The sequence below is a fragment of the Eulemur rufifrons genome, chromosome 28 (assembly GCF_041146395.1).
Source record: "Eulemur rufifrons isolate Redbay chromosome 28, OSU_ERuf_1, whole genome shotgun sequence".
NCBI lineage: Eukaryota > Metazoa > Chordata > Mammalia > Primates > Lemuridae > Eulemur > Eulemur rufifrons.
Window position 1 is genome coordinate 41,119,064 of NC_091010.1, and position 27,162 is coordinate 41,146,225.

At 38.8% G+C, this 27,162-nt stretch overlaps 1 protein-coding gene across 3 annotated transcripts in view; it reads right to left on the reverse strand.

The window, feature by feature from the left end:
* Window positions 1–27,162, reverse strand: part of CPEB3 (cytoplasmic polyadenylation element binding protein 3) — a 184,225-nt gene that overhangs the window by 116,798 nt on the left and 40,265 nt on the right. For all 3 annotated transcript variants that reach the window (XM_069459925.1, XM_069459923.1, XM_069459924.1), the window contains exon 2: window positions 26,061–27,085. In XM_069459925.1, the coding sequence (XP_069316026.1) occupies window positions 26,061–27,074 (1,014 nt within the window). In that variant the 5' untranslated portion in view covers window positions 27,075–27,085. The remainder of the gene's footprint in view (window positions 1–26,060; window positions 27,086–27,162) is intronic.

Genomic DNA, 27,162 nt, shown 5'->3' on the forward strand with positions numbered 1-27,162 from the left:
ATCTCAATCCTCATCCCTGCAGGGCAGGCATTATTTCCATTTCATGGAGGGGAAAAAAACCCTGAGGCTCACAAAGGTTATGTAACTGCTCAAAGTCACAGAGCTGGTCAGAAATCAGGACGTGAACCCAGGTCTGTGACTCTCAAGTCCATGCCAGTAATGTTCCCATGCTTCTACACTGACCAGTTGCAGTGTGCCCCATGAACAATGACAGCTTTGTTGGAAAGAAAGAGACAAAGACAGGACCAAAAATCGAAAGGTGGGTAGATGTTTAAAAGCTCTAGGAAAGAACAAATGTGGTTGTAAAACAATACAGAAAGACAAGAAAAGAAATTCCTGAGGAATTATTGTATGACTTCAACATACATATGGATAAAACATTTCAAAGTTAAATGCACCTAACACATAAGGGAGGACTAACCCGTGAAACTAGCCACTTCTGAATTTCCTCCCTACTGTTCTTATTGCCTATTTAGTATTTGAAAATATCTCAGCTTCCTGCTACACTATAAATTCTGTTTAAGAATAGTGAATATGCCTTATTTTAAAATAGATATTTATTACATAATATATGAACCTATTTCTTCTCAAAACACACACAAATAGAGTATTACCAAAAAAGCCAGTATCCAATCCTGCCTTCTGTTACTCTCTTTAGTCAGCTGTATACTTTAACCATCCCAAATGAGACTATTTGTAGCCCTCTGGAAAACGTGATTATATACTCTCCTTCAATCACTCAATGGCAAGCAAATGCTCCTTACAGCTAACCTAAAGTCCTTATAAAGTTGAAACTTTTCTCCTTTTCCTGTCCTAGGGGAGAAAATAATTACTCAGCACCTGCTGTGAATTTTAATATTCCTTGAAATTGTTGTTAAATGCAGGTTTCTATGCAAAAAACTCTCAAGAATCCTCAATGTAGCCTAGAATAAGATTAGGGAATACACATAAATTATGAGTTCCCCATCTTTTTCTTTTTGAGGATGACTAACTTCTTTTTATCAAATTATATTTTTTCCTTGCTGTATAACAGCAAACTGAGCTAACTAAGGTTCTGGAGAGGAAAAAAACCAAGAGAATAGTTTCGCATGCTCTGAAGGATGCTCAAAAATTAGATGAGCAAGACTCAATTTAAAGCACATTTCTGCCTAGTCTCTTCATGCCCCTCCAACCCCCAATCTTCCATCACAGCTCTTCTTATTGGTCTTAACCAGGCAGGTCAGATAAGAGGCTCAGCACATTAGACACAGGGGAACATGGCTCTTGGAATCAATCACCTTATTCAACTAAAATGACCCTACATATTGAGGATGGATCCAGCAGGGTAAATGCTAGAGGGGTCACCTGTACAAAACATACAAACACCTGCTGTGGCCACTGCTGACCGTGGTAAACAGTTCATAGCTAAGTACATATGCACTTCAAGAAGGAGTGATTATACAGGTTAGCAGTGTGCTAGCAAAAAGGCAGAAATGGGACAGATCTAGGAAGGATACAAAAAGGGAAAGCAGTAACTGTGATGGTCAAAAGATAGGCTTCAAAGAACTACAAGAATTAAAATTACCTCTTTCCCTGGTTATTGTGTATATGTGACTTTTGAAAGTGATTAGCTGATGTCACCCCAAATCAGTGGGTTGTTGGCCAGCAGAATATTATCTCGAGCAGCTTATTAGACATTGATTTATTAGTAGGCATAATAATGTAGGTTGAGTTTGACCTTTGCTGCCAAAACCTATCTTAGAACATTATGCAAAAGTGCATCTTTTCTTTTTATTGATCATAAACGTCAAAATCCTTCCACAACACCGACCACTTTCAGGCTGAGAGACACTTCTTCCCTGCTCCAGACTGACTCCAGGTAATCAGCACTTACTTAGTATACTGTAGTTACTTCTTTACATGCCTGTCACCCTCAATAAACTGTAAGTCTAATGGAACAGAAATGTGTCTTATTTCTCTTATTTTCCATCACCTATCAGAAGGCCTGGCACATAACAGACATACAGTAAATGCTTGCTTCACATTTAAATTGTCCTTCTGATGAATTCATCTTGCAAGATTGTTGATTAGGATGCAGAACAACCAGAAGTCTCATAAATTGCTGGTGAGAACGCAAAACGGTACAGCCCCTTTGGAAAGACAGTTTGGCTATTTCTTATAAAAAACCTGTACATGAATGTTTACAACTTTGTAAAAACTTTATTCATAATTTTCAAAAACTGGAAGCTACCCAAATGCCCACCAACTGGTGAAAAGATAAATTGTGGTACATCCATATAATGGAATTATTATTCAGCAATAAAAATAAATGAAGTATTAATACATGCTGTAACATGAATGAACCTTAAAAACATTACAAGTGAAAGAAGCTAATCACAAAAGATTACAAATTGTATGATTCGATTCATACAAAATGTCCAGAACAGGCAAATTATCTCCATAGAGATGGAAAGTAGATTGGTTATTGCCTAGGGCTGGGAAAATCAGGGGCAAATGAGGATTGACTGTTAATGGGTATAGAGTTGTTTCTTTTTGGGGTGATAAAAATGTTCTAGAATTAGAAAGTGACGATTAACACACAATTTTGTAAATACACTAAAAACTACTGCATTGTACAATTTAAAAGAGTGAACTCCATAATATGTGAATTATATCTCAATAAAGCTATTATTTTACAAAAGCTTTTCTCGCATCCAAGTACTAACCGGGCCCAACCCTATTTAGCTTCTGAGATCAGGCAAGATCAGGTGCATTCAGGGTGATATGGCCATAGACTACAAGAGCTTTTCTAAGGTGCTAAAAGGAACTATGACAATACCTGCAAATCATCTACTTTAGGTATAGAATACATAAGCCCTAATAACTTTTTTTTTTTTTTTTTAAGAGATAGGGTCTCATTATGTTGCCCAGGCTGAATTGCAACTCCTGGGCTCAAACGATCCTCCTGCCTCAGCCTTTGGAGAACTTTTTTGAACTATGACCCAAGGAAGGCAGCTGCTCCACTCAGGAGCCACTAAAGGACCCAGGTACTTAAATCTAAACTAGACAGCAGTAAAACTCAAAAGGCAACCCTATTGCCAGTCAAATAACTAATGCCATCCATCATCACAACATGTGTCATTTACATTTCTCAGAATGTCTCTAATATTCCCCTAGGAACCTGTTAGTAGTTATTAACCATATTAACCGTATTACCCACGAACAGCATCTTCTCATGTCTCCCATTGCTTCTGATGTGTGTTCTTGTTTTGTTTTGTTTACCCCAGAGATTCCTGTCCTATTGTGACGTACTGTGTCCTTCAGAGACCCAGCTCATTCCAGTTATGACCAGGGCACATTGTAAGAATGATGTGCTCCAGCATCTACAGCATCTCCCTAAAAGCATCACTGGGCCATAAAAGATATCCGCCAGTCTGCCCTGCTGCTGTTCATTTCCATTGTTGTTTGACTTCGGTGGTTGGGTGAGGAGATATGCAGCAGAATTCGCAGATTCACCGGAATCTGACAGGGGCCGCGACGTGAACGCTTCTGCTGTGGCCCCCTGTTATCCTTTTGACCCCTGAATTTAGGAACCAAGCAGCAGCTTTTATGCAAACATTCCTTTGGCAATGAAAGCAATAAAGCAACAACTGTGCCAATTTGGGCTAGCAGCCTTCTAGTGTTCTTCCCTCTTTCAGAAACCAACAGATGATGCCCTGCCCAGTAGATACAGATTAAGAGCTATGGACTTTAACTCTTCACTGTCTGTCATTCCCTGGACACCACTGGAGAGGTCACCAATGTACATGTGTGTATATTTTAAAGCAGAGAACCTGGTAAATACCAAAGAAATTCACTCCAAGTTGATGGGCTGGGACCAGAGAAACAGAAGCACATTACCTATTTCTTAGTTTCTAAACCTCTTTCTTCTAGTGGAAGGAAAGGGGTAAAAAAAACCAAAAAAATTAAGAAAATAAACTTTGTTTATTGTACAGTTCTGATCCTAGACAAAAAGAGACTTAAATTAAAATGAGATAAACAATAAAAATGGATTAAGCAACCAATATAAGATAGTATATTCAAAAGCTAAAATGGTCTTAACCATTTTTAAAGCTTTATTGTTTTTAAATTTGAACAGGCTTACTCCCTAACTGCCTTCATACTGAACCTATCCCAACATAAATAATGCTGGTTATTTAAAAAAGCTACCAATCTGCCTCTATATACAACTAAATAGATGTAGATATTTAGGTTTTCATAACAAGATGTGTAAAACTGATTAAGTCATAGCTACCCTATAATGAGTAATTAATATGTGCCAGACCCTGTGCTGAGTACTTACTTGTATTACCTCATTTAATTTTTATAACTGTCCCATGAAGTAGATATTACAATCTCTTTTATAATGAGGAAACCAAATAATAAGTTTAGTTCTTAATACAAATCAGGTATCCTTGAAGATGACTAACCACATACAAATTATTTGTTATTGTAAGCATCCCAGGAAGAAAAGAACATTTATATAAGTCTTTAACCTAATCTTCCATTTATATGTTACCACATTTAAAAGATGAATATGTTAACGCATCTAAAATGCAAAGCATCTAAATTTATTAAGATATTTTGTATTTGGAAAGTCACAAAAGTTTACTTTAACATACAGCCTGTATCATTCTAGTAATGATACTTTAAGGCACTTTAGAGACCATAAAGTAAAATGAAATAAATTAGATTAAAGGAGGTTCAGTCAGAATTTCCAAAACGTCTACATCACAAAATATTTTTCAAAAAAACAGCTTTCTTTATTACTTTCAAATGTTAGTACAACAAAATTTTGCCAAGTGTGCTGAGGGATGTTTTACTCTTTCTTCATTTATTCCATATATGTTTATTGGGAACTTTAATATGCCAAGCAGTAAAGATAAAAAGATTAAGTGAGGCACAATCTCTGTCTACACATAGTCTCTGATCACAAGAAGCCTGTGATTTTGTTAATAGATAATTATATAATGAGGTAAATTCAATGATAGAGCTATGTGCTAGGAATTATGGGAGTACAAACAAAGGAAGAGTCAAAAAAAAAAAAAAAAAAATGCTTCCAGGAAAGGGAGGCCAGAGCCACTTGCCCAACTTCCTCAAGAAATTTGGAAAGACCCAAGAAGATTTTCTCCAAAGGATACAGCTATAGGCTGTAAATAGATAAGACTTGTTTGTAAACAGCAAGTTGTTTCTATGCAAATACATATTTATCAAACCCTGAAAACTATTAACATGAAAGATGTAGCTTACCAAACCCCTTCTCCAGGAGAGCATCAAGTTAATTTGTGTGTAAATATGCAGTTTCAGAATAATACTCACCACAGAAAAGTCTGACTTTATTTTAATGACTTTTTCTGTGTGGTTTTGTTTTGTTTGTGTGTGTTTGTTTGTTTGTGGTGTTTTTTTTGTTTTTGTTTTTGTTTTGCGACAGAGTCTTGCTCTGTTGCCCTGGGTAGAGTGCAGTGGTGTCATCATAGCTCACTGCAACCTCAAACTCCTGATCTCAAGCAATCCTCCCACCTCAGCCTCCCAGAGTGCTGGGATTACAGGCGTGAGCCACTGTGCTCAGCCTTCTGTGTGGCCTTAAATCTTTTCCCTGGTATTTAACTCTGGGGATTTATAGGGGAATATTACTATTACCTGTTGAACTAGACAAGCAAATATTCACTCTCCAGCATATTCAGGCTACAAATAATCTCATTTCCTCCTATTACCTTATATTTATAGAGTACTTACAGCTCATTAGGCATTTTCACACACATCTTTGTTCATCTGAACCTCATTAAAGTGTTCTTTTGAGCCTTACTTAGCATATCCTATCACACTTCAATATATCCCAGAACCTTTCTCCTCTTATTAAGCCAACAACAGGGCTATAAAAAAACTCTTGAAATGAAATCATATCAGAACTGATCAATACTGGTTATGCACCCAGTACTGTTTTAAGCATTTTACATGTTTTATCTTATTTCTTCCTCACAAAAGGCTAAGTAGTAAATACTATTATTATTCCCATTTTACAAATAAGAAAACCGAGGCACAAAGACATCACATAAAAAGTGTCTGAGCCAGGATTCAAACCCAGGCAATTCAGAGCCTTAAAACCCTTCAGTGCTTCTGCTCTAGGTTGAGAATTATTCCTAGCTAACAATTCTCATTTCTGTTATTGTCTAATCATTATCTTTCTACTCATGCTGGTGTTGGGTTTGTGTGTATGTGAAAGAGAAACATAGCTTCTCATATTGTTCCTTATTTGTAAAGCTGAATATCAAAGGAACAAGGAAAAGCAAAAGCATGAATAATTCCAAAGCAATTTTTTCAGTCTATAATTTTAAATCTCTCTCCCAGACCTACTAAAGGACTCAAAAACTCTGATGTTTTACTTCAATTTATGTGTCAAACTCTATTTGGGGGAAATAGTTTACTTAAGTGAAAAAAATGAAGTAATAATTTGATTTAGAAAAGTAATTAAAGTATGGCCTTTTAAGGTACAGCTATCTGAAAGTTATTAAACTGATTTGTTTACAAAAATTATATTCTCGGCCGGGCGCGGTGGCTCACGCCTGTAATCCTAGCTCTCTGGGAGGCCGAGGCGGGTGGATCGCTTGAGGTCAGGAGTTCGAGACCAGCCTGAGCAAGAGCGAGACCCCGTCTCTACTAAAAATAGAAAGAAATTATATGGACAACTAAAAATCTATATAGAAAAAATTAGCCGGGCATAGTGGCGCATGCCTGTAGTCCCAGTTACTCGGGAGGCTGAGGCAGTAGGATCGCTTAAGCCGAGGAGTCTGAGGTTGCTGTGAGCTAAGCTGACGCCACGGCACTCACTCTAGCCTGGGCAACAAAGTGAGACTCTGTCTCAACAAAAAAAAAAAAAAAAAAAAAATTATATTCTCAAAATATTGTGGAAACATTTATTGTCTAAAAAGTGAGATGCCAACATAAAAATATATATATAAGAACATAAATATGTAAACATAAATACATGTTTAAGAATAAAAAAAATATACATATATATATATTCCTCTTTCTGGACCCTACTATCACCAGAATACATTAAGCCTTTCTGGAGGCAGGAAAAACACAAGGAAGATGACTGCTAGTGAGTGTTATCATTATCTTCCTTCAATGAGACTACTGGGTATATACAATACTCCAAAAGCAAGGACTCAAAAGAAGAACTTCAAGGCACAATTTGAGGAAGAAAAAAGGAGAGAGAAGCCAAGAAGAAATGAAAGGGAGAAAGCAGACAGAATTCAATATTTATACAACTGTATACACAAGATAATCAGTCTGTTCACTGGGATGACCAGTGTTAGCCAGAATTAATGCTCTGCTGCTTTGTAGTTAGGTAAAAGTAAAAAAGAAGTAAGTCACAGCATACTGTAAGGACTCATTTCAGTAGAACTGGATGAGTTACTTAACCTTCCTGTAAATGAGTTTCCTCATATGAAAAATGTAGATTAACAATAATGTCTACCTTACATAGATGTTATGAAGATACATATGCAGATGGTCACAAACCATAGTATGGAAGTTCAAATAAACCTCAATTCTATTTTCATGAAGAAGTAATAATGAACACCAAGGTAAAAGTTAGGCATGATGTATAGGCAGCCAACTATGGAATTGTGAAAAAGGAAAGTGGCAAATAAACTGCCTTCAACTAAGTGGAATTAAATGTATATGAAAAATTGGCAGCAATTATTTTGAAATAATGGAGACCAAAAGGACAGAAAATATTACACACGTACACACTTTAAGGGGTAATATATAAACTACTGAACAATCTGCAGTCCCTTGGAAAAATTAAAGGTATAAGCAAAATTTCAATGGATATATAGTGCTTTTAAAAATACTCTTCATTTTAATAATGTTACAATTTTACTGACAACTCATCTACACTATATAAAAACAATTTCTTGTTTGTTTTCTTTTTCTTCTTTTTTTTTTTTTTTTAGTAGCGATGGGGTCTTGCTCTTGCTCAGGCAGGTCTCGAACTCCTGATCTCAAGCAATCTCCCGCCTCAGCCTCCCAGAGTGCTAGAATTATAGGCGTGAGCCACCGCACTCAGCCAAAACAATTTCCTTTAAAGTATAAACATAAAAGCTCAATGACAATACCAAGAATTATCTTTGGTAATAACAAATGAGAATATATGTAGGATGCTTCTGTCAACTGTAAAGAAATCACCATGAAAAATTAATAAAAACAGTGGCAGTACAGTCTATCAGGTATCCAAGAAAACTCTTACATTCTATTTGTAAATTACAGATATCTCTCTACATTATGTTTATTAATAATGGCATACTAATGGAAGATCACAGATTTATGCATGAAACTGAGAAATGAAACAGAAACCACAAGCTGCAAAATTATACTATGACTTGTAATACAGATAAACTGTGCCAAATCATGACATGGAACACAAAATATCTAAGCTCAAATTGTTTTAAACAATAGCTCGTTCAAAACCATATGTTCTAAGACTATATACCTTCACTGTTCAATATGGTAGCCACTATTCACATGTAGCTATTGAGCACTTAAAATGTTGCTAGAACAAATTAAGATATGTTATAGATGTAAAATACACAATGGATATCCATGACTTAGTACAAAAAAATGTAAAATATCTCAATAATTTTTATAGTTACACTAGGTATTTATAGGAAAATAAAAAATTTTATATTGATCACATGTTGAACTAATATTTTATATACAGGGGGTTAAAGAAAATATATTAAAATGAATTTCACCTGTTTCTTTTTACTTTTAAGTGTGCTACTAGAAAATTTAAAATTATCTCTGTGGCTTGCAGTCTATTTCTTTGGGCAGCACTGCTATAGATAAATTTCATGGTAATTCTCCTTAAATTCCTCTGTTACAGAGCTAAGATCACTGACTATTCCAGCAACTAGGCCAGTTTACAAATTTAACCAATCCCTGCCCAAATCTTGCTTACTAACTTCTGTTCTAAAACCATCCTATGAGCAGCCCCAGGCCCCAAAACCTTACTTAAGTACACTAAATTCCCCATTTCTAAGACACTCCTGACATTCTGACAAGAGATTGTGCTTGCTCAGTAAGTTTAGGAATCTGAGCTTTGTATGACCAACAGGTTTCCCTAGGGGTCTTTATATGGGGCTTCAACAAAAGTCAATGAAGAAGAGTTATAAAATGAAATAAGTTGTGTTGAGGATGTATTAAGTTTAATAAAAAAAAAAATGAAGTTCAGTTAGAAAAAGGTAATTTATAAATTAGTTGTTCTGTCTAGTGATTTAAATCACCTAAATTAAAATCCACACTTGTAGCAATCTACCTTATTTCAAAAGAGTAAATCATACAGGCACTCAGGTTCCTGCTATGACAGAGTAGAATGAAAGATTAATTTAGGAACAACAGGTATAATACATCAACTTCACTGAAGCTTGTCATATGAACAGGCTAGGAACATGATCTAAATTTTTAGACTTTGTAGAACTCTTATTATTTTTATGATTGGACACCCAACTCCTGACTGGGTCTTTAAAGCAGAAGTGGGTGAGATTTTAGGTGAAACACAAAACAAACATGGACATCTCCATTACTTTTTCCTTCAGTCTCAGGATTCAGTGTAACACTATTTTAAAGCCCCAACAGCTAGGGTAAATTGCCTAGTCTAGAGTAGATTATAATATGGCAAATTATTATTATTTTAAATAGAGATGAGATCTCACTCTTGCTCAGGCCAGTCTCAAACTCCTGAGTTCAAGCGATCCTCCCACCTCGGCCTCCCAGAATGCTAGGATTACAGGTGTGAGCCACCATGCTCAGCCAGCAAATTATTAATAGCTGAAATCCACCAACTCTTCCAAGTACAAAGTGATTTATATCCTGCCATTTTGATTCCAATTAATGGCCAAATTTAAACTCCAGAATCACAGAAATATAGGCCATATTTATGAAAAGGCAAATTTATCCCCCTAATCACTCAACAGGAAACCATACATGTTACTCAATTTTCAACTTTTTACCATTGTACACATATTAATCTCAAGCAACACACAAACATTTTCATTTAGCCCCAAACAGACACCCATTCCACCTGCTATGGTCTGAATGCCCCCAAAATTCACATGTTGAAATTTAATCCCCATTGTGGTGGTAGTAAGAGGTGGGAAGCCTTTTGGGAAAGGATTAAGTCATGAAGGTTCTTCCCTCGTGAATGGATTATTGTCTTATGCAGAGAGCAGCCCTCACCAGACACCAAACCTACCAGAGCCTTGATCTTGGACTTTCCAGCCTCTAGCACTGTGAGGAAATAAATTTCTGTTATTTATAAATTACCTAGTCTGTGGTTATTGTTGTAGCAGCACAGATGGACTAAGTCACTACTCAAACTTATTTTAACTATTTCACTTCAACTTTCCCAGTGTTCTCAACATCAGTAAGTTAAAAGATCTTTTTTTTTTTTTTTTTTAACAAAGACATTAGATACTCTCCAAATCCCACAAAACGCTAACTATAGAACATCAGGATAAAAATCTTCCCAACTTAAGAGCCATACATGGATGACAAAAGCCACTTTGGTGACATCAAAATATTAACATATTTATTTATTAATATAATGATCCACAATCAATTTTGCAACTTTGGTGGCTTTCCTTTGATTCTCAGCATGCTTAAGTCTGTCTCTGTCTACCATCAATGAGTGCTCAAGAAATCAAATTAAATTCATATTAACATGATTATGAATGACCATTGACAATGCAGTATTCCAAAATCAAAGAGAAATTTTGACTTTCAGACCATTGGTACTACTTCAACATCACATGGTCTACACAAAATGTCTCCTACTAAGCCTTTACAGGATGCATGGGCATATGTGTATATGTGTATGCATAAGTATATAAAAGAGACATGGGTATGTGTTTTAACATAATCCATTACAAGCACAGATCCTGTTCTCCAGCCTACCTGCAAGTGTACTACTCATAGTGGAGCAACATAAATAGTTGAACAGAGAAGAAACCCTTTGTGAAATCTATGGAGTAAGAGCAATATAGGTTGTCATAGGGCACACTATAGCATAAAGAGATGCTCTCATTCACTCCAGGGCCTAACCCCACAGCAGTTCTACTTCCTCACTTTTAATGGCAGGCCCGTTGCTCATTTTTACTTGACTAGCCTCTCAGTTCCATAATACTCAACCTATTCTAAGGAAGAGGATTCAAGCAGCAGAAATATCCTTATCAGTAGTTTAAGAATGAGAATAGGCAACAGCAGTTTTGACTTCCTGGGCTTCAAATGACAAAATCCGGAGAGAGGGCAGCAGTTTGGTGTACTGAAAGTGTCAAAGAGATAAAGGGGAAAGACCATCCTCTCTTCTTCTTCTTCCCTTTCAATGGTTTTAACGGATAGAGACCTGTATGGAGAATGGTGTGGGAAACATAGTGTCACCAAGTTTTAGCTGGATCAAAGTCATGTAGGAGGGGACAAAGGAGGAAAAAAGTAGCCTAAAGGTAGATACTGTTTAAAGCACAACAGAGTTCATCTTACACTCCTTCACACACTCTATGCCATCAGTCAGCAATACTGACAGTATTTTTCTTTGTAAGATTTCTCAGGTTATACCTTCTTGGATTTGTGCTAAGCCCAAGGTAACTATTATAGCTCTCTCATCAGCTTCCCTGCCCTCAGGCTGCACTGTGACTGGCACAAACACTTCTCCAACCCACCAGCCTGGTCTTTCTAAACAAATATTTTTATTGTGCCACTACCCTGACTCAGCCCCCTCAAGGATCCCTACTGCCTGCAAGAGAATCCACATTCCTAAATCAGACATTCAAAACTCTATCACGGCCAGGCGCGGTGGCTCACGCCTGTAATCCTAGCACTCCCGAAGGCCGAGGTGGGAGGATTGCTGGAGCTCAGGAGTTCGAGACCAGCCTGAGCAAGAGTGAGACCCCCGTCTCTAATAAACATAGAAATAAATTAGCCAAACAACTAAAAATAGAAAAATTTAGCCGGGCATGGTGGCGAGTGCCTGTAGTCCCAGCTACCCGGGAGGCTAAGGCAGGAGGATCGCTTGAGCCCAGGAGTTTGAGGTTGCTGTGAGCTAGGCTGACGCCATGGCACTCTAGCCCAGGCAACAGAGTGAGATTCTGTCTCAAAAAACAAACAAACAAACAAACAAAAAACTCTATCACTACCATGGTAAGCACCAGTATTAGTCTAATTCTGGACTCCATTTTGTATCCTCACCCTTATTTTTATCTCATTTTTCTCACCAACTTCTAATCTATATTCTCTTGCAGTGTGGCATGTCCAAAGACATTTTAAATGTTTTTAAAAACTAAATGGAATCTAGTAAATAAAGATTTACTGTCTTGTTTTTTTTCAATCCTTAGAAAGAACCAATCCATCCTTATCTCCCAGTAAGTCCCAAAAGTCCCCTGCTCCAAACAGGAAGGTCTGCTTAATAATCCCACTTATTGTTCATGTTTCTTTCTTCATTTCAGATTTCCATTTCATCTAGCCAAATTCTGTCTATCATTCACAATGGAGCCACAAGGATCCTCTCTATCACTTCTGTTTTGTTTTGTTTACATTATAGGCCAAATTATTCTTACCCCTCCTGGACTATTCATGGCAACTAACACATCACATAATGTGATACTAGCTTTCATAAGCTGCTCTGTGTCATGTGTGTTAGTTCCTGAGGACAGGACTCAGAAAATGTGTTATCCATGATACCTAATAATAAAAGTCCAAGAATAGTATGCACCTTGTAAATACTTACTGAATTCAAACTCTAGTTAACAGCATTGAAACATATAACACACATGTGACTCTCTACAAATCTATAATAAAGTGAAATAATACATGAGTATATAAGAATTTTGCACAACAGGGATGGTTCTACAACTGTCTCTATAGAACACAGATCTTTAGTGCATATCTTTTCTATATAGTATGTCTTTTTATAATACTAGCTATTGTAAGAAGGCATTAGACTAGACCATTAATAATATATGCAATGCAAATTATGCTGAACATGCTTTCTTTGATGGTTTAGAACAAACATAAAGTGTCTTAAGGGCACCATGAATATTATGATCATGCCACAGAAGATTAAAAGATTGCATTTTGAACTTGCTTATGACACTCCCTAGAAGAAATCTCTTAATATAATTCCCTGATATCAGCTTGTTTGCCTACAGCTTGCTTGCATAAACCTGGAATATAAAATGGGCAATTGCTTAACTTCCTGGACAGTAAAAAGTGGCTGCCTTTTTGAATATTTAATTATTATAACAATAGCCGAAGCATCCTTTTACCTAGCTTTGTCCTCTTTGCTGAAATCTTCTTCACTGTCTTTCAATGTCCTTTGACGTTTCAGTATTCAATACATTCTCCATTATTTATGTCCCTCTAACAGAATGTTACCTCAACTCTCTTGTCTGCTTCAACCCTCCATTACACCCTACAATGTAAAGTAATATATTCACTATCAAGAGATTTTTCTACCTTTCCTCCTCACCCCAGCCCTCTAATTTTTAACATTAAGCTATAATTTCCTATAAGTCCTTTTTCTGTTTCACTTTTAATAGAATCTCAGCCTAAATTAGAATATCAAATATCATATTTTAAAATGAAAACCTTGTGTTACACCTGCATGATTCACCTACCTTAAAATAGCTACTCTGGAATAACATTTCATATTCTGGAGTTTTGTTTTATTTTGTTTTGTTTTGTTTTGTTTTGAGGCACAGTCTCACTCTGTTGCCCGGGCTAGAGTGCCGTGGCATCAGCCTGGCTCACAGCAACCTCAAACTCCTGGGTTCAAGCTATCCTCCTGCCTCAGCCTCCTGAGTAGCTGGGACTACAGGGGCATACCACCACACCCAGCTAATTTTTTCTGTTTTTAGTAGAGACGGGGTCTCGCTCTTGCTCAGGGCTCAGGCTGGTCTCAAACTCCTGAGCTCAAGCCATCCTCCCACCTCGGCCTCCCAGAGTGCTAGGATTACAGGTGTGAGCCACCGTGCCCAGCCAACATTTCATGCTCTGGATCACACCAGAGTTGATAGGTAAAATAGAGTCATCTATACTGGCAAATAAGTAGAAACCAGAAAGTAGAAAGTTTAGTTAACATTTAGTTAACTAAAATGTTAACTAAATAGTTTTGTTACCTTCTGAGGAGCTTATGTTTTTGGAATGTTGGGGAATTTGAGGTAAAAATACGAAAAAAATCAATCTCCCCACCCAGCCCTAAAACTTCTAAAAGGCTAAACTTATAATGCCTTTGGAAGTAGAGTTTAAAACTTTCCATTCACTACATTTTACTTTGCAACAGCCTGAAATATTAGTACAATTAGTCTGTCTTTATTCTGCTTAAGAGCAACAAAGTTTAATTTGACAAATATTGCAAAATAATGTTTCATCAGCATTGTAAAATGGTTCAAAGTATTTAGATTGTGTTTCTGCAGCATAAGGTCCCACTATTTTTTTTTTAACTAGATTCAACTATTTTGATAATGCCATTACACAGATTTAAATAATCAAGTCTCACCCCCACCCCCCAGATTACCTTTGAATGAGCACTGCGGCAATGGAATACCAGGTAAAGCTTCACCTTAAACTGTCATGTTTAAAAAAAACAAAAAACCTCCTTTCAAAACAAATAAATGAGCAAAATAGCATCCTTCTGTTTTCACTTCGGTATACACAGACCATGATGCTGCAAGAGTTCAGAACTGGCAAAAGTCTGGTCAATTGTTCTTACCAGATCTTGATGTCAGACATCTTAAACTGCATTCCAAAATGCCCTTTTGTTAAGCTGGCTTTTTATCAATAGAAACAAAGTAAAAGGTGATGGTTAGGTTTCCACACTAATCTACAAGCAGTGGTTAACTGGTTACAAAGCTAAACAAAAAAAGCCACATCACCTAGGCAACATTGTTTCTATGTGAAAACCTCAAGGTCTAGCATACTTCTCTCTGAACTGCGAGTCTGTCACTGAGATGCAGGATCTAGGGCCCTCACAACTGTCCCTCGCCTTTTACCCCACAAACCTCCCTCCTGCTCCCTCCCCCAGCTGTACTCTCTATTCCTTTTATTAGGTTACAATAATAGGAATAGACCTTCTGAAGTCATAGCAACAACCAAACAAGTGAATGGGGAGAGTGGAAATGTTCCTCTGAATACAAGAGGTCATTTGTGTATTAGCAATACCTCAAAAAAAAAAAAAAAAATCAATATTTCTATCTCCTGTATCAAAAATGAATCGACGTCCCTCTCTTGAATCAAAACTTTCTAGTATATTTATTTATTCATACGTAAGCATCTACTACAGTTGAAGCTTTGCTTCTATGGTCTGAATGTTGGTTGTACCCCGAAAGTTCACATGTTGAAATTTGATGCCCAATGTGATAATATTAAGAGGTAGGGCTTTTGGGGAAATGATTAAGCCATAAAGGACCTGCCCGCATGAATGGGATTAGTGCCCTTATAAAAGAGATTGAAGAGACCGAAAGTGGTGTATTTGCCCCTCCGCCAATTGAGAACACAGCAAGAGGCACCATCTAAGAAGCTGAGAACAAGCCCTTACCAGACAGTGAATCTGCTGGTACCTTTATCTTGGACTTTCCAGTCTCTAGAACTGTGAGAAATAAATTTCTGTTATTTATAAACTACAATCTGAGGTACTTTTGTTACAGCAGCCTGAAGGGACTAAGATATTCACTCAACTGACTTTCCAGATTAACCTATGAATTCTATCTTCCCTATAAAAAATGTCCATAACACTGCAGTCCCTAACCCCTGGACCATGGACTGGCCAGTTAGGAACCGGCCACACAGGAGGGGGTGAGGAGTGGGCTAGCCAGGCTTCACCTGTATTTACAGCCACTTCCCATCACTCACATCACTGCATACGCTCCGCCTCCTGTCAGATCAGTGGTGGCATTGGATTCTCATAGGAACTCAAACCTACTGTAAATTGTGCATGTGAAGGATCTAGGTTGGCGCACTCCTTATGAGAATCTAATGTCTGATGATCTAAGATGGAGCTGAGGCAGTGATGCTAGCACTAGAGAGCAGTTGCAAATACAGATTATCATTAGCAGAGAGGTTTGACTGCACAATGAATGCAATGTGCTTGAATCATCCCAAAACCATCCCCTCGCCCCAATTCCCCTGTCTGTGGAAAAACTGTCTTCCATGAAACCTGTCCCTGGTGCCAAAAGGGTCGGGGACCTCTGCCATAACACATTCAACACCTGTGACCCAGTGAGCCCATAAATTTCTGTTCACCAGATGAAGTGCAAGATTTCCTAAATATGGTGGAGGTTTTTAATGCTAGTATTATTGCAATTGTGTGATTTAGTTAAATATATGTAAACCAAAGAAATGAATGCCAAAAAATTATTTGATGAAAAGTAATTTGAATGCTTTAAAAAGCTAGATAAAAGAGGAATCAAGTCCCATTTATAAAAAGTTCTCAAAGTTAGGTAGCAATTCCCTCAGCTATGGAAAGGGAGAAAAAATTTTTATGAGATATGTAAGTTCTAAAACCCTTTTAAAGGTTTGTTGGGTGTCATGTAGCTATGTTTTTATTCTATATCTGTAACTCTTAACCATTTTTAAATTATGAGCCCCTTTGGAAATTTAATAAATGTTACAGCTCTCCTCTCTCCCTGGAAATACAAATGAACACAAAAAATGAAGTTCTGGTAGCTCCTGTACCCTATTCCCAAACCCCCACAAAGCTCATCAACCTATGGCTCCCCAAGTTTCAAAACATTTTATCACTTTGTTTATCTATTTTAAAAACTAAACCTTACATTAGTGCAGCAGAACCAAATTCCTTAGGTCTAATCTCAACTTTGCTAAGACCTTATTAATGATATCTCCGACTGGCTAACAACATCCACTGACCTCTGAGTTTATTCAACTTAAATAATAAAGGATGCCAGGTTTCATTTCTTTTATTGCCTGTGATCCTCCCTTATGACTGACTGGTTGGGAATTCTTTATTATCCTTTGCAATGCCAGGCTATAACCCACAAACAAGATGACTAATCAGCTAACATATACTCTAATTCTCAGGGTACAATAAAAAAAAAATCAGAAAAGGTGCTTGACTTATAATGGTTGTTATTTCTTCTCTCAGATGCAATGTTCTAATAAGTAGTCCACAAAGTAATCTACCCTAATAAGGTTTTCCTTCCCACACATTAAGAATCACACAAAAGCATGGGTGGTTAAGAGATGTCAAATCACTTGTTCAAATTATTCCCAACACACAGCTTTCCCTTCTGAAATTCCTCCACTCTAAAACCCACCAGGTTTATGAGTCATGAAAATTCTAATCTTCCACTATTAGGCATTTTCACCTCTAAATAATTCTCCCCAGCTGCCTAAACTAAAAACCTAGGACTCGTTCTAGACTCCTCCCTCTCCTTTATTTCCTAATCCAAGCAATCACCAAGTCCTTCCAGTCAACCTCCTAATTATTTCTTGAACCTGTCCCTTCATTGCAATGACTTTAGGTCCTCACATGTTAACTGGTTTCCTGCCTGTGTTTGGTTTCTGGTAAAGATTATCCCACCCAGAATAATCATTCTGAAACAAAGTGATCACTTCGCTCATCAACCTAAATGTCTTACAATGGCTATTTCTCAGCTTAAAAATCCTTCAATGTCTCTACTTGAGAAAGCTGAAGGCAAAGGTTGCTAGAATGCCCTCTGTCATCCAGCACCTACCTTACCTCTCCAGCCCCATTTGCCTCACCCTTACCCAGAACTGTCTGCTCTCTCAGCACACCACGTTGTTTCTTGCCTATGCATAAGCTGCTCCTGCTTAAAAAAAAAAAAATCAACCCCTACCCCATTCTCTGCCTATGGAACCTTGCCAATTCAGTTCTAAATAAAGCATTAAGAAGCCCAAAGATGTTTATGACACCATTATGTTCAATAGCTAAAAATTGAAAATAGCCAGGTGCAGTGGCACATGCCTATAATCCCAGCTACTCGGAGGCTAAGGCAAGAGGATCATTTGAGCTCAGGAGCTTGTGCCCAGCCTGGGCAACATGATGAGACCCACATCTCTTAAAAAAAAGTTGAAAACAACCCAAATCCACCAAATATGAAAACATTATGATAAATAATAATGGCTTCCTGTGATGGACTATAATGCAATCATTAAAAGTGTTTATAAATTTAATGATAAGAAATGCTACAAATATAGCTATGAAATTGCATACAGAGAATGATCTCCACTATGTAAAATACATTATACATACACATAAAAAAAAGAGATAGTCAGCAGAAAATACACCAAAATATTAAGAGTGCTTATATCTCAATAATAGAATTATGGGCAATTTTTTCCCCTGAAGTTTTAAATGTAAACATGTATTACTTTCAAAATCAGAAAACTTTTGAAAACATCTTAAACTATGAAGACACACAAATTTAATCACTTCTTCCTCTGATTTAAGTACAAACTCTCTTCATTGTGTATATCATATTCTTATTCTGTATTTGAATATGCATTTGTCAGGGAGTTATCTGAGGATGGGATATGGTTCAACTTTAATCCCAAGCACCCCACCCCTGGCAGAGACCAGTTAAATGTTTATAAAATTAAATTACTCTTACATTGCTAGCTACATGCAAATGATAAATGCCTAATCAATCACTTATAAATGCAAATCACTAACACACTCAACACATATTAAACCATGTGCCTAAAATATTCCAAGTACTGTCACAGCCCCTGGAAACACTTCAGTGAAAAGGTCTTTGCCCTTGTGGAACCTACATTCTAGTGTGGAGGAACAAAACAAAATACATCAGCTCATTTCAGAGGGTGATAAATACCATAAAGACGATGTGGGATGAGGGGAATCAGGGAAGATCTGGGGAAAGAGTGTAACATCAAAGGCATTTTGAAAGATGGTTAGTGACAAGAACAGAGGCAAGCAGGTGTAGCAGAATGGAACAACTGGGCATGGAATCAAAAGACCTGAGTTTCCATTCCTGCTCTATATTACCTTACTAGTTAGGTAATATTCTCGGAGTCTCTATTAGGATAATAATTCCTAATTCACTAGGATGTGTAAGGATTAGTAAGATAATTTATGTGAAAAGGGTGAGGCCAGTGCTTGGCATTTTTGTCCCCTGTATTTGTGTAAAATTGTACCTATTTGGAGAAGGACATCAAAATGATACAACACCCAAAAGCTGGAGTACATGGATTATGATTTTGAATAAAGATGCCAAAAGAAACTTAACAATATAAATCCTATCCCTTTGATCAGGGAATTCTGTAATAGTTATGTGGTTAACAAAAATATCCTTCTTAACTATTTATCTGACCTCAGGATTCTACTATTGGTTACAACTACATTAAACAATGATGTGGCAAAGAGTTGAATAGTCTATCCATAAAATCAAATCCAAATACAAAAACAGATTTATAATAAGGGATCCAAAAATTATCTCTCAGCCTTTCCCCATAAACTCAAAAACTTTAGTGGTCTACACTATTTTTAATCCTCTGCATATCTAGGTTCTATTTCTCTGGTTCAAAAGAGGAAGGAAATTTTCCACTCCAGATTGCATAAGAGAGGTGCTTCTGGGTACATTTACTTCTTGCCTCCTTTAATTGCTGCTTATCTGAAACTTAAGAACTAGGACTCCCAGAGTTTAAGTATGGGTTAGATTGTCAGATCACTGAAATGTTTCCTCTGAAATATTCCCATCCTTAATCAGTCCTCAAACCCTACTACATCCTAAAGATAGAAAATCTTTTGCCCTTTACATCCCTGTTTTCCAATCTCACATGTCTGGAATAAATGACTGGCTGAATGGGCCTACTATAATCTGCTCTTCGTCAGACTTTGAAACCAGAGAATTCTCTCCTTAATGTTGGTAAGTGTTATTGTCACGGTTATCCTGAATCTCATTCTGGTCTTTTCTATTATTAATAACTTGACTTGGGAAGTCAGGAACAAACAAGATCATTATGACAGGGTAAAGTCCAAAAGAATAAGTTGATCCACGATGAAGGGATAAAAAAGAAAAATTTAATTCATAGGATATAAGCTAGTGTTCCCATCTATGTTTACGTCAAAGCAACAACTGTGCTTACTTCTTGTCATACCAACCCTACGGAGTCATAGCCCAAAACTATGAGGTGTCCATACAGTCTGGGAAAACATAATATTTTATATTTTTACAAATTGAAGATGTCCTTTATTACATTATATACATTCACCTATATTTCCATATTCCATAGATACCTTGTAGACAAATACTAGAATGGAGACTCTGTCGCAAAAATGTTAAATATACTATCTTGTAGAGATAAAGGACAAAACTATAACAACTTGGGTTTAAATTTTCATTCATTCATTCAAGGAACACCTACTAAGTGTCAGGCACTTCTAGGCACTGGTTTACTTGGTAGCATTGATCATTTAATTAGTTGCACTGAGTTACTGAAGATAGGAAATTACTTGTATTTGATCTCGACCTTGAAATGAGTTTGAATGCTTGAGGAATAAAGCTCTTTGGCCGCATATAGTCTTGTGCATGTATAATCAGCATTGAATGTTTCCTTCTCTTTGTGCATATTAGTTCTATGATCACTTCATATAATAGAAAGGGGCTATTTGGTGCCCCTTTCTGTTTCTCTCCACTGAGATTTGACAACAAGGGATTATATCATAATATTTATTATTTCTGAGAATTAAATAATAGTGCTTCTGAGAGAAAAGTAGGTTTTATTTCACAATGCTAAGTTACTACCACATTTTAATTCACTAGTATTTTTCTATTTCAAGTTAAGTCAAAATGCAAATAGTAAAGGCGTTTCCCATTAAGAGTTTACACATACAGCACCTGTAAAGAACACTAAAGCAGAACCGAAGTATAACAGGTGAGATGGGACATGTGATTCCTTCAGAACAAGCTACCCACAATGTATAAGGACCAGCTGTGGAAAATTCCTTGTGAGGCTGGCTCTTATTGCAAGCATAGCAACCTCCCCAGGAAAGCCCCCTTGAAGCTATGGCTGTACTACCTCAACTCTCAAGATTCAAACTTGGGACTCTATCTTGAATTCTATCTCTGACAAGCACATTGGCCCTACAGAGTCAGGCATGACCTCCAGGGAAGTGGAAGTAAGTAGCTTCAATTAGACCCCTGATATCTCCAGAACCACCAAAATCAACACTTGCAGCAGTGAGGAAATTAAGAATTTAAGCATTTCTTCCATCAGCAATTAAAATGTTCACAGAGCAAGGAAAACTCTTAAACTTACATTAATGAGTCAGCCATAGCAGAAACAGCCACAAATTGCCACCATTCCTGTGACATAACTCTATATTCCCTAGTCCTCAGAGCAGCATGACTAGCTTTCTAGAATATGCAGTCACCATAATATACAAAGTGCCTTTTAATGCTCTTCCATCCTGCTGGACACATCTTTCTAGCCCCTCTCCACGAGATGCCATCAGCTGGTGTTTGACTCTGTACTGCTGAACATCAACGATATTTCTTCTATTAAACTCTAATTCTGACTACAATTGGTAGTTAGGCAGGCATCCAAGAGCTGTAACAGTACTCCTATAACAGTATCTAATTTTCAGAACACTTTGTACACATTCTCTCCTAAAGCAAACCCAGAAGCTAGGCCTCTGCTTCCTTGCCTGCCCGCATGCTTCCCCCTCCACCCCCTCTATTTTTGCAGACTGGGAAAAAGAATCACAATCACTTGACCCCAATGACCAGTGTCTTCCTCATTTCAAGATTCATGGGTTGTATGCTCCCCTCCATCTAACTCTCTTTCCTCAGTAAAATCCAAATGGTTTAATCAAACTTTTCGTACTATAGTAAACAAAGCATAATCTTTTGATATTGCAGATAAAAACACTACAAAAATCACCTGAGCAATGACAACCAGTTCCACCTGGACAAGCATGACACCTCATGCAGCCCTTGAAACACAGCAAAATAGGCTAACCAATGAAGAAAGTTACATAAGTAGAAAACTATGTCTCTGTCAGAGGATAACTAAAAACATTACATTTTTGAGAGTGTATTTTTGTATTAACTCATGGCAAGATTGTGAAGAGTTTATATAACACTAACAACTTTTTCCGCATGCAGTTTTGAAGTATACAGCTTATGTTATTAATGTTTCTAGTAGCATTTTTAAAAAGCCCTAATATTTCCTAAACAACCCCTGTTTAAAATAGAATATAGATAATGTGGCTTTGCTGGCATTTATTAATACATCAACGTCATAATAGGTTCTGAACAATTTGTGGGGTTGGGTGGACCTTAAGTGGTTTTGCATTAGAGCAGTAGTTAAAAAACCAACTACAGAAGAGTCCTCAGTTTTAAATCTAGGTCATACTATCTTTATTCAAAAGCAAGCATAAGCTGAGTGCAGTGGTATATGCCTGTAGTCCCAGCTACTTGGAAGGCTGAGGCAGGAGGATTGCATGAGCTCAGGAGTTTGAGGTTGCAGTGAGCTATGATGACACCACTACACTCTACCATGGGCAAGACTCTGTCTCCAAAAAAAATCCAAATTCACAACACAGAGGAAATAGCTCCAGTCCTCTTATGTACCTAGGCTTCCCTGTCTTATAGAAATACAGAATGAGTCATATGTATAATTCCCCCAGTAGAGTGCCTCACCATTCTTGAGCTGTGCTGGTGAGAGGTACATCACCAAGATGCTTCAGCCTCATAGAAAACCTCACTAGATAGTTCACCACTAAGTCCCTTTCAATGGAGTACAAAGAAAACCTGACTGAATTCTTCTTGACAGCACTAGTTATAGGGAAGTTAAGGACACCTAACAACAAAATTAGCCAGAGCTATAGGACCTAAGTCACTCTACCTCTCAAGATCCTCAGTTTCCTTATAGAAATAAAGTGGCTTTTAGATACAAGTAATCCCTAAGAAAGCAGGCACCCCAACCAGAAAAACCAATCAACTTTATTAGAATATGGAAGTATGTACAGTTTGTAAAACCACATTCAAATACAGTTTTTGCTTTTACAATATAAACTATGTGAGTAAAGCTCCAAAAAATCTATTGGGTTGTTAGGAACTGGCAGAAGAGAAGCACTGTAAGGAGCATGGATTTTTCTTTTTAAATATTAAGATATATTAGAACAAATCACTGTTGACAGCCCTTTTATCTCAGAGGGCTGTCAAATAAAAAATAAAGTTGGTAGTCTATGAAATAAAGTCTTCAATTTAAAGAATAAAACACTAATTTGCCAAAGTAAATGAATTTTTAAAAAAGTCATCAGAACTACTTATTTTCTCCCTTTTTTAGAAAACATATTTAAATAAATGCACAACCACAAAATTTTGCACACAAGACTTAAGGTTTTCTGATTTTCTTTTTTAAACATAGCTGATATAGTTATCAACATAAACCAAATCTGATAATATTACATGCCAAAGCACAACCAAGTTATTCCTCTGGTTTTAATATTGCTTCAAAACCCTAAAGCTCCATTTTCAAGAAAAAGAAATGAGACATAAAGTACATGTAATTCTTCCTAAGGCCAGATAAATAACCCTCAATTTTCAATCAAATCTCTCCTCTTACATATCTTTTGGCAAATTTTTGCCTACTCAACAGCATCAGCAGAGATGAAAAAACAAGAGACCAAACTAAATCCAGTCCTCTTGGCTCTTATTAGCATCACAGGTGAATGGATGCTAGTCAATATCAGGTTAGGGAAAATTTTGTGGATTTAATCTCTCTCCAATCCCCATTTCAGGAGATAATTAATCAAAAGCTGGTTATATTCAGATTTAGCTCCTAGAAAAAGATAACTAGATCTGTCTACCCTATCAATTCCCAAACCTCCCTATAAGATCCTCTAAAACTAGATTTGGGCAGAGAATGCCAGAATAAAAAGAGGGCCTCTCCTACCAAATGCAGCCTCCCTGCCCTACCTCCTCCAAAAGCACATAGATAAGTTCCAGAAAGCAAATTCCTCCTTTTCTCTATCTACCAAACTAATCCCACTTTGCAGTATCACTTCATTTTATCAAAATAAGCAAACTTTAAAATGGGAAGAAATATACCTTAATATTAAAATCTTCCATTTCTTAAGGACTCCTGTGAAAATTCAGTAAGAGCCTCTCATTAAAAACTCTGATACAGGCCGGGCGTGGTGGCTCACGCCTGTAATCCTAGCACTCTGGGAGGCCGAGGCGGGTGGATCGCTCGAGGTCAGGAGTTCGAGACCAGCCTGAGCAAAAGCGAGACCCCCGTCTCTACTAAAAATAGAAATTATATGGACAACTAAAATATATATACACAAAAAATTAGCCGGGCATGGTGGCGCATGCCTGTAGTCCCAGCTACTCGGGAGGCTGAGGCAGTAGGATCGCTTAAGCCCAGGAGTTTGAGGTTGCTGTGAGCTAGGCTGAAGCCACGGCACTCACTCTAGCCCGGGCAACAGAGTGAGACTCTGTCTCAAAAAAAAAAAACAAAAAAAAAAAAAACTCTGATACACACAATTTAGAGGTTTCATGGACTCCCCTGAACTTTCAAAGTTAAAAATCCTTGTTCTAGCCTAGAGAGTCATGATCTTTCTCAATAACCCCATCTCCTCCTTCCTGGATGGGAGTCACCTCAAACATCTGGAATGCAAAGAGTCACAAAATGAAGGCTCCAACTGCACCAGACATGTTAAACTACCTCGGTCAAATTGTCAGTTCTGTCATCTTTCAGCATTGCTCAAAGGATTTCTACTTCATTTTCTTGACCACCCAAATTGGGTCTTGTTCAAAAAAAACCCTCCCCTCTCCTCTGCCCCTTCCTTTTTTTATCTGAGCCTAAGCCTATAGCCAAATCAATTTCAAGTGAAGGATAAGCGTTTGCCTGAGAGCAAGAGTCTCCCCATCATCTCCCCTAGTGAACTGCACACCCTCACTATCCCTTTCCCACCCAAGATGTCTACAGCACACCATCAACTGCTATCTATGGCTGTGGGCTGGATGAGAAAGCAAGAACAGAAATAAGGACACTCTCCATTCAACCTTTTTGTCTAGGGCACTTCCTGGATTTTTCATTGGCATTTAACACGAAGACACAAGACTCATTTTTCATTAAACTTGCAAGACTTTCACTTTGCCCAGTTTCAAGTGGTGTAATTGATCTGTATTGTCTTCTTAAATAACCCCACTGGTGAAGGACACTGCAGCTTTAAATATTTCAGTGCTAGCTAGCAAATAGACTCCATTGCAATATGGCTCTGAAGGTCGTGTCCTATTGTCTCTTTTCTCTGCAAAAAAAAACCCAATTTCTAAATCCTTCTTCTAGGTAACATGGAAAGGGTTGCCCCCAGAATTTCCACTCTTCCACCTCCTTCCTTTACAGAGTTCCGGGTGTTTATTGGAATCTCACACGCGTAATTTTCCCGGGAGGGCCGATATGCTGATTGTTATTAATGATTCTAGTACCTTAGCGAGACATAAACACATGTGTTCACATTAGTTTAATTGAGCATATGCAACTGTCTGAAATAGCACCACTCGAGGGTTGTTAACCTCTTTAAGAGTAAAGCCAGGGTAGTTTGGGTGTGGATGGCTTTCAGGCGGCACCCTGAGCCCGGGATTGCATAACCTGAAATGTGTAACTATTTAAAATGATAGGAATCTCAGTCAACTCTTTCTGGGACTATGCCAGCACCTTGCCATACATTTGCAACTTTACTTGTCAACGGGGGTCAAAATAAGAGGAGAAAATAAACTACAAGAAAAAGCCCCTTTTCTACCCTGACCAGGAGCATAAATATGATTCCTCGAGCAGTCACAGTTCCCACCCCGCCCCCCAACCTCATCCCCCTGAGAGTGGAGCAGCCCCATTTCAGTGAACTGGAGGCTTTGGAAGGGGGCAGAGGGGCTGGGCATTGCTGCCCTTTTTACAGAACAAAAATGGGTGGGCGATTAAAAAGCAGAAAGGGCAAAAGGAGCGGGAGGAAGGCGTGTGCAGGTGCACCCGAGCATTACCTGAAATGGCAACAGATTGTTACCATTATCGGTCCGGAAAGCGTTATCCTCCATCCAGGACTTGGAGGTGAGCGGGGCCGCGCGAGGGAACTTGGGTGGCGCGATCACGTTGCTGGAGAAGGGCTTTTTGAGCGGCGAGATGGGGTTGAGCGGGGAAGGCACCCCGACGCCCACGCCCACGCCCACGCCGACCGCCCGGCGAGGGTCCCGTCCAGCCTGCAGGCCGCCCCACGGGTTGGACGGTGCGCTCCAGGCGGCGTTCACGCTTTGGTGCGTGTTCCAGCTGGAGGAGGCCGACGAGGCGGCGGCCGCGGCTGCAGCGGCTGCAGCGGCCGAAGACGAGGACGGCTTGCTGGTCATGATGGGCTGGTGGCCGTAGGCCGCGGCGGCGCTCCTCTGCGCATAGGGTGCCTGGCTAGGGCTGGCGGGTGACCGGCGCTGTTGCGGGGGCTGCGCCTGCGGGGGCTGTGCCGGCTGCGGCGCCGGCGGCGGCGGGGGCTGTGCAGGCTGCGGCGCCGGCGGCTGCTGGTGGTGCTGGGTCTGCGCCAGGCCGATCTGCGGGGAGAAGGTGCCTCCGAAGACTGGGTTGACATGGTGCGGGAAGTTCTGGAAGAGCATGGTCCCGTTGACTGGGGTGATCCCCTGGAAGAAGCTGTCCTCCACCGCGTTCGTGGTGCCCGTAGACCAGGTGCTGCCGAAGGACGGCGACAGCGATGCGCCCGGCGCCGCGGGCTCCTGAGGCGGCGGCGGCTGCTGAGGTGGCTGATGGAAACTCAAGCCCGGCAGGAGCGGCGATTCCATCTGCATCTTGTCCGGGCCGTTGGGGGCCGGCGGGGCCGCGGCGGGGCTGAGGGCCGGCACTGCGCTGCTGTCCTCCGGCTTGGGGGTCTCTGAGGAGAGGGGCGTGGACGGGGCTTCGGCTGCGCTGGGCTCGGGTTGGGGCTGCTGCTGCTGCCGCTGCTGCTGGGGCTGGAGCTGGGTTTTGCTTTTGTCCATCAGTAAATCATCCTGCATGGTTTGCGCAGCTGAAACGGGAAAAAAGAGAGACGCGTTATTGTCAATGTGATGATCGTTAATGCCCCTCGCAGAGGCGGGCGGGTGT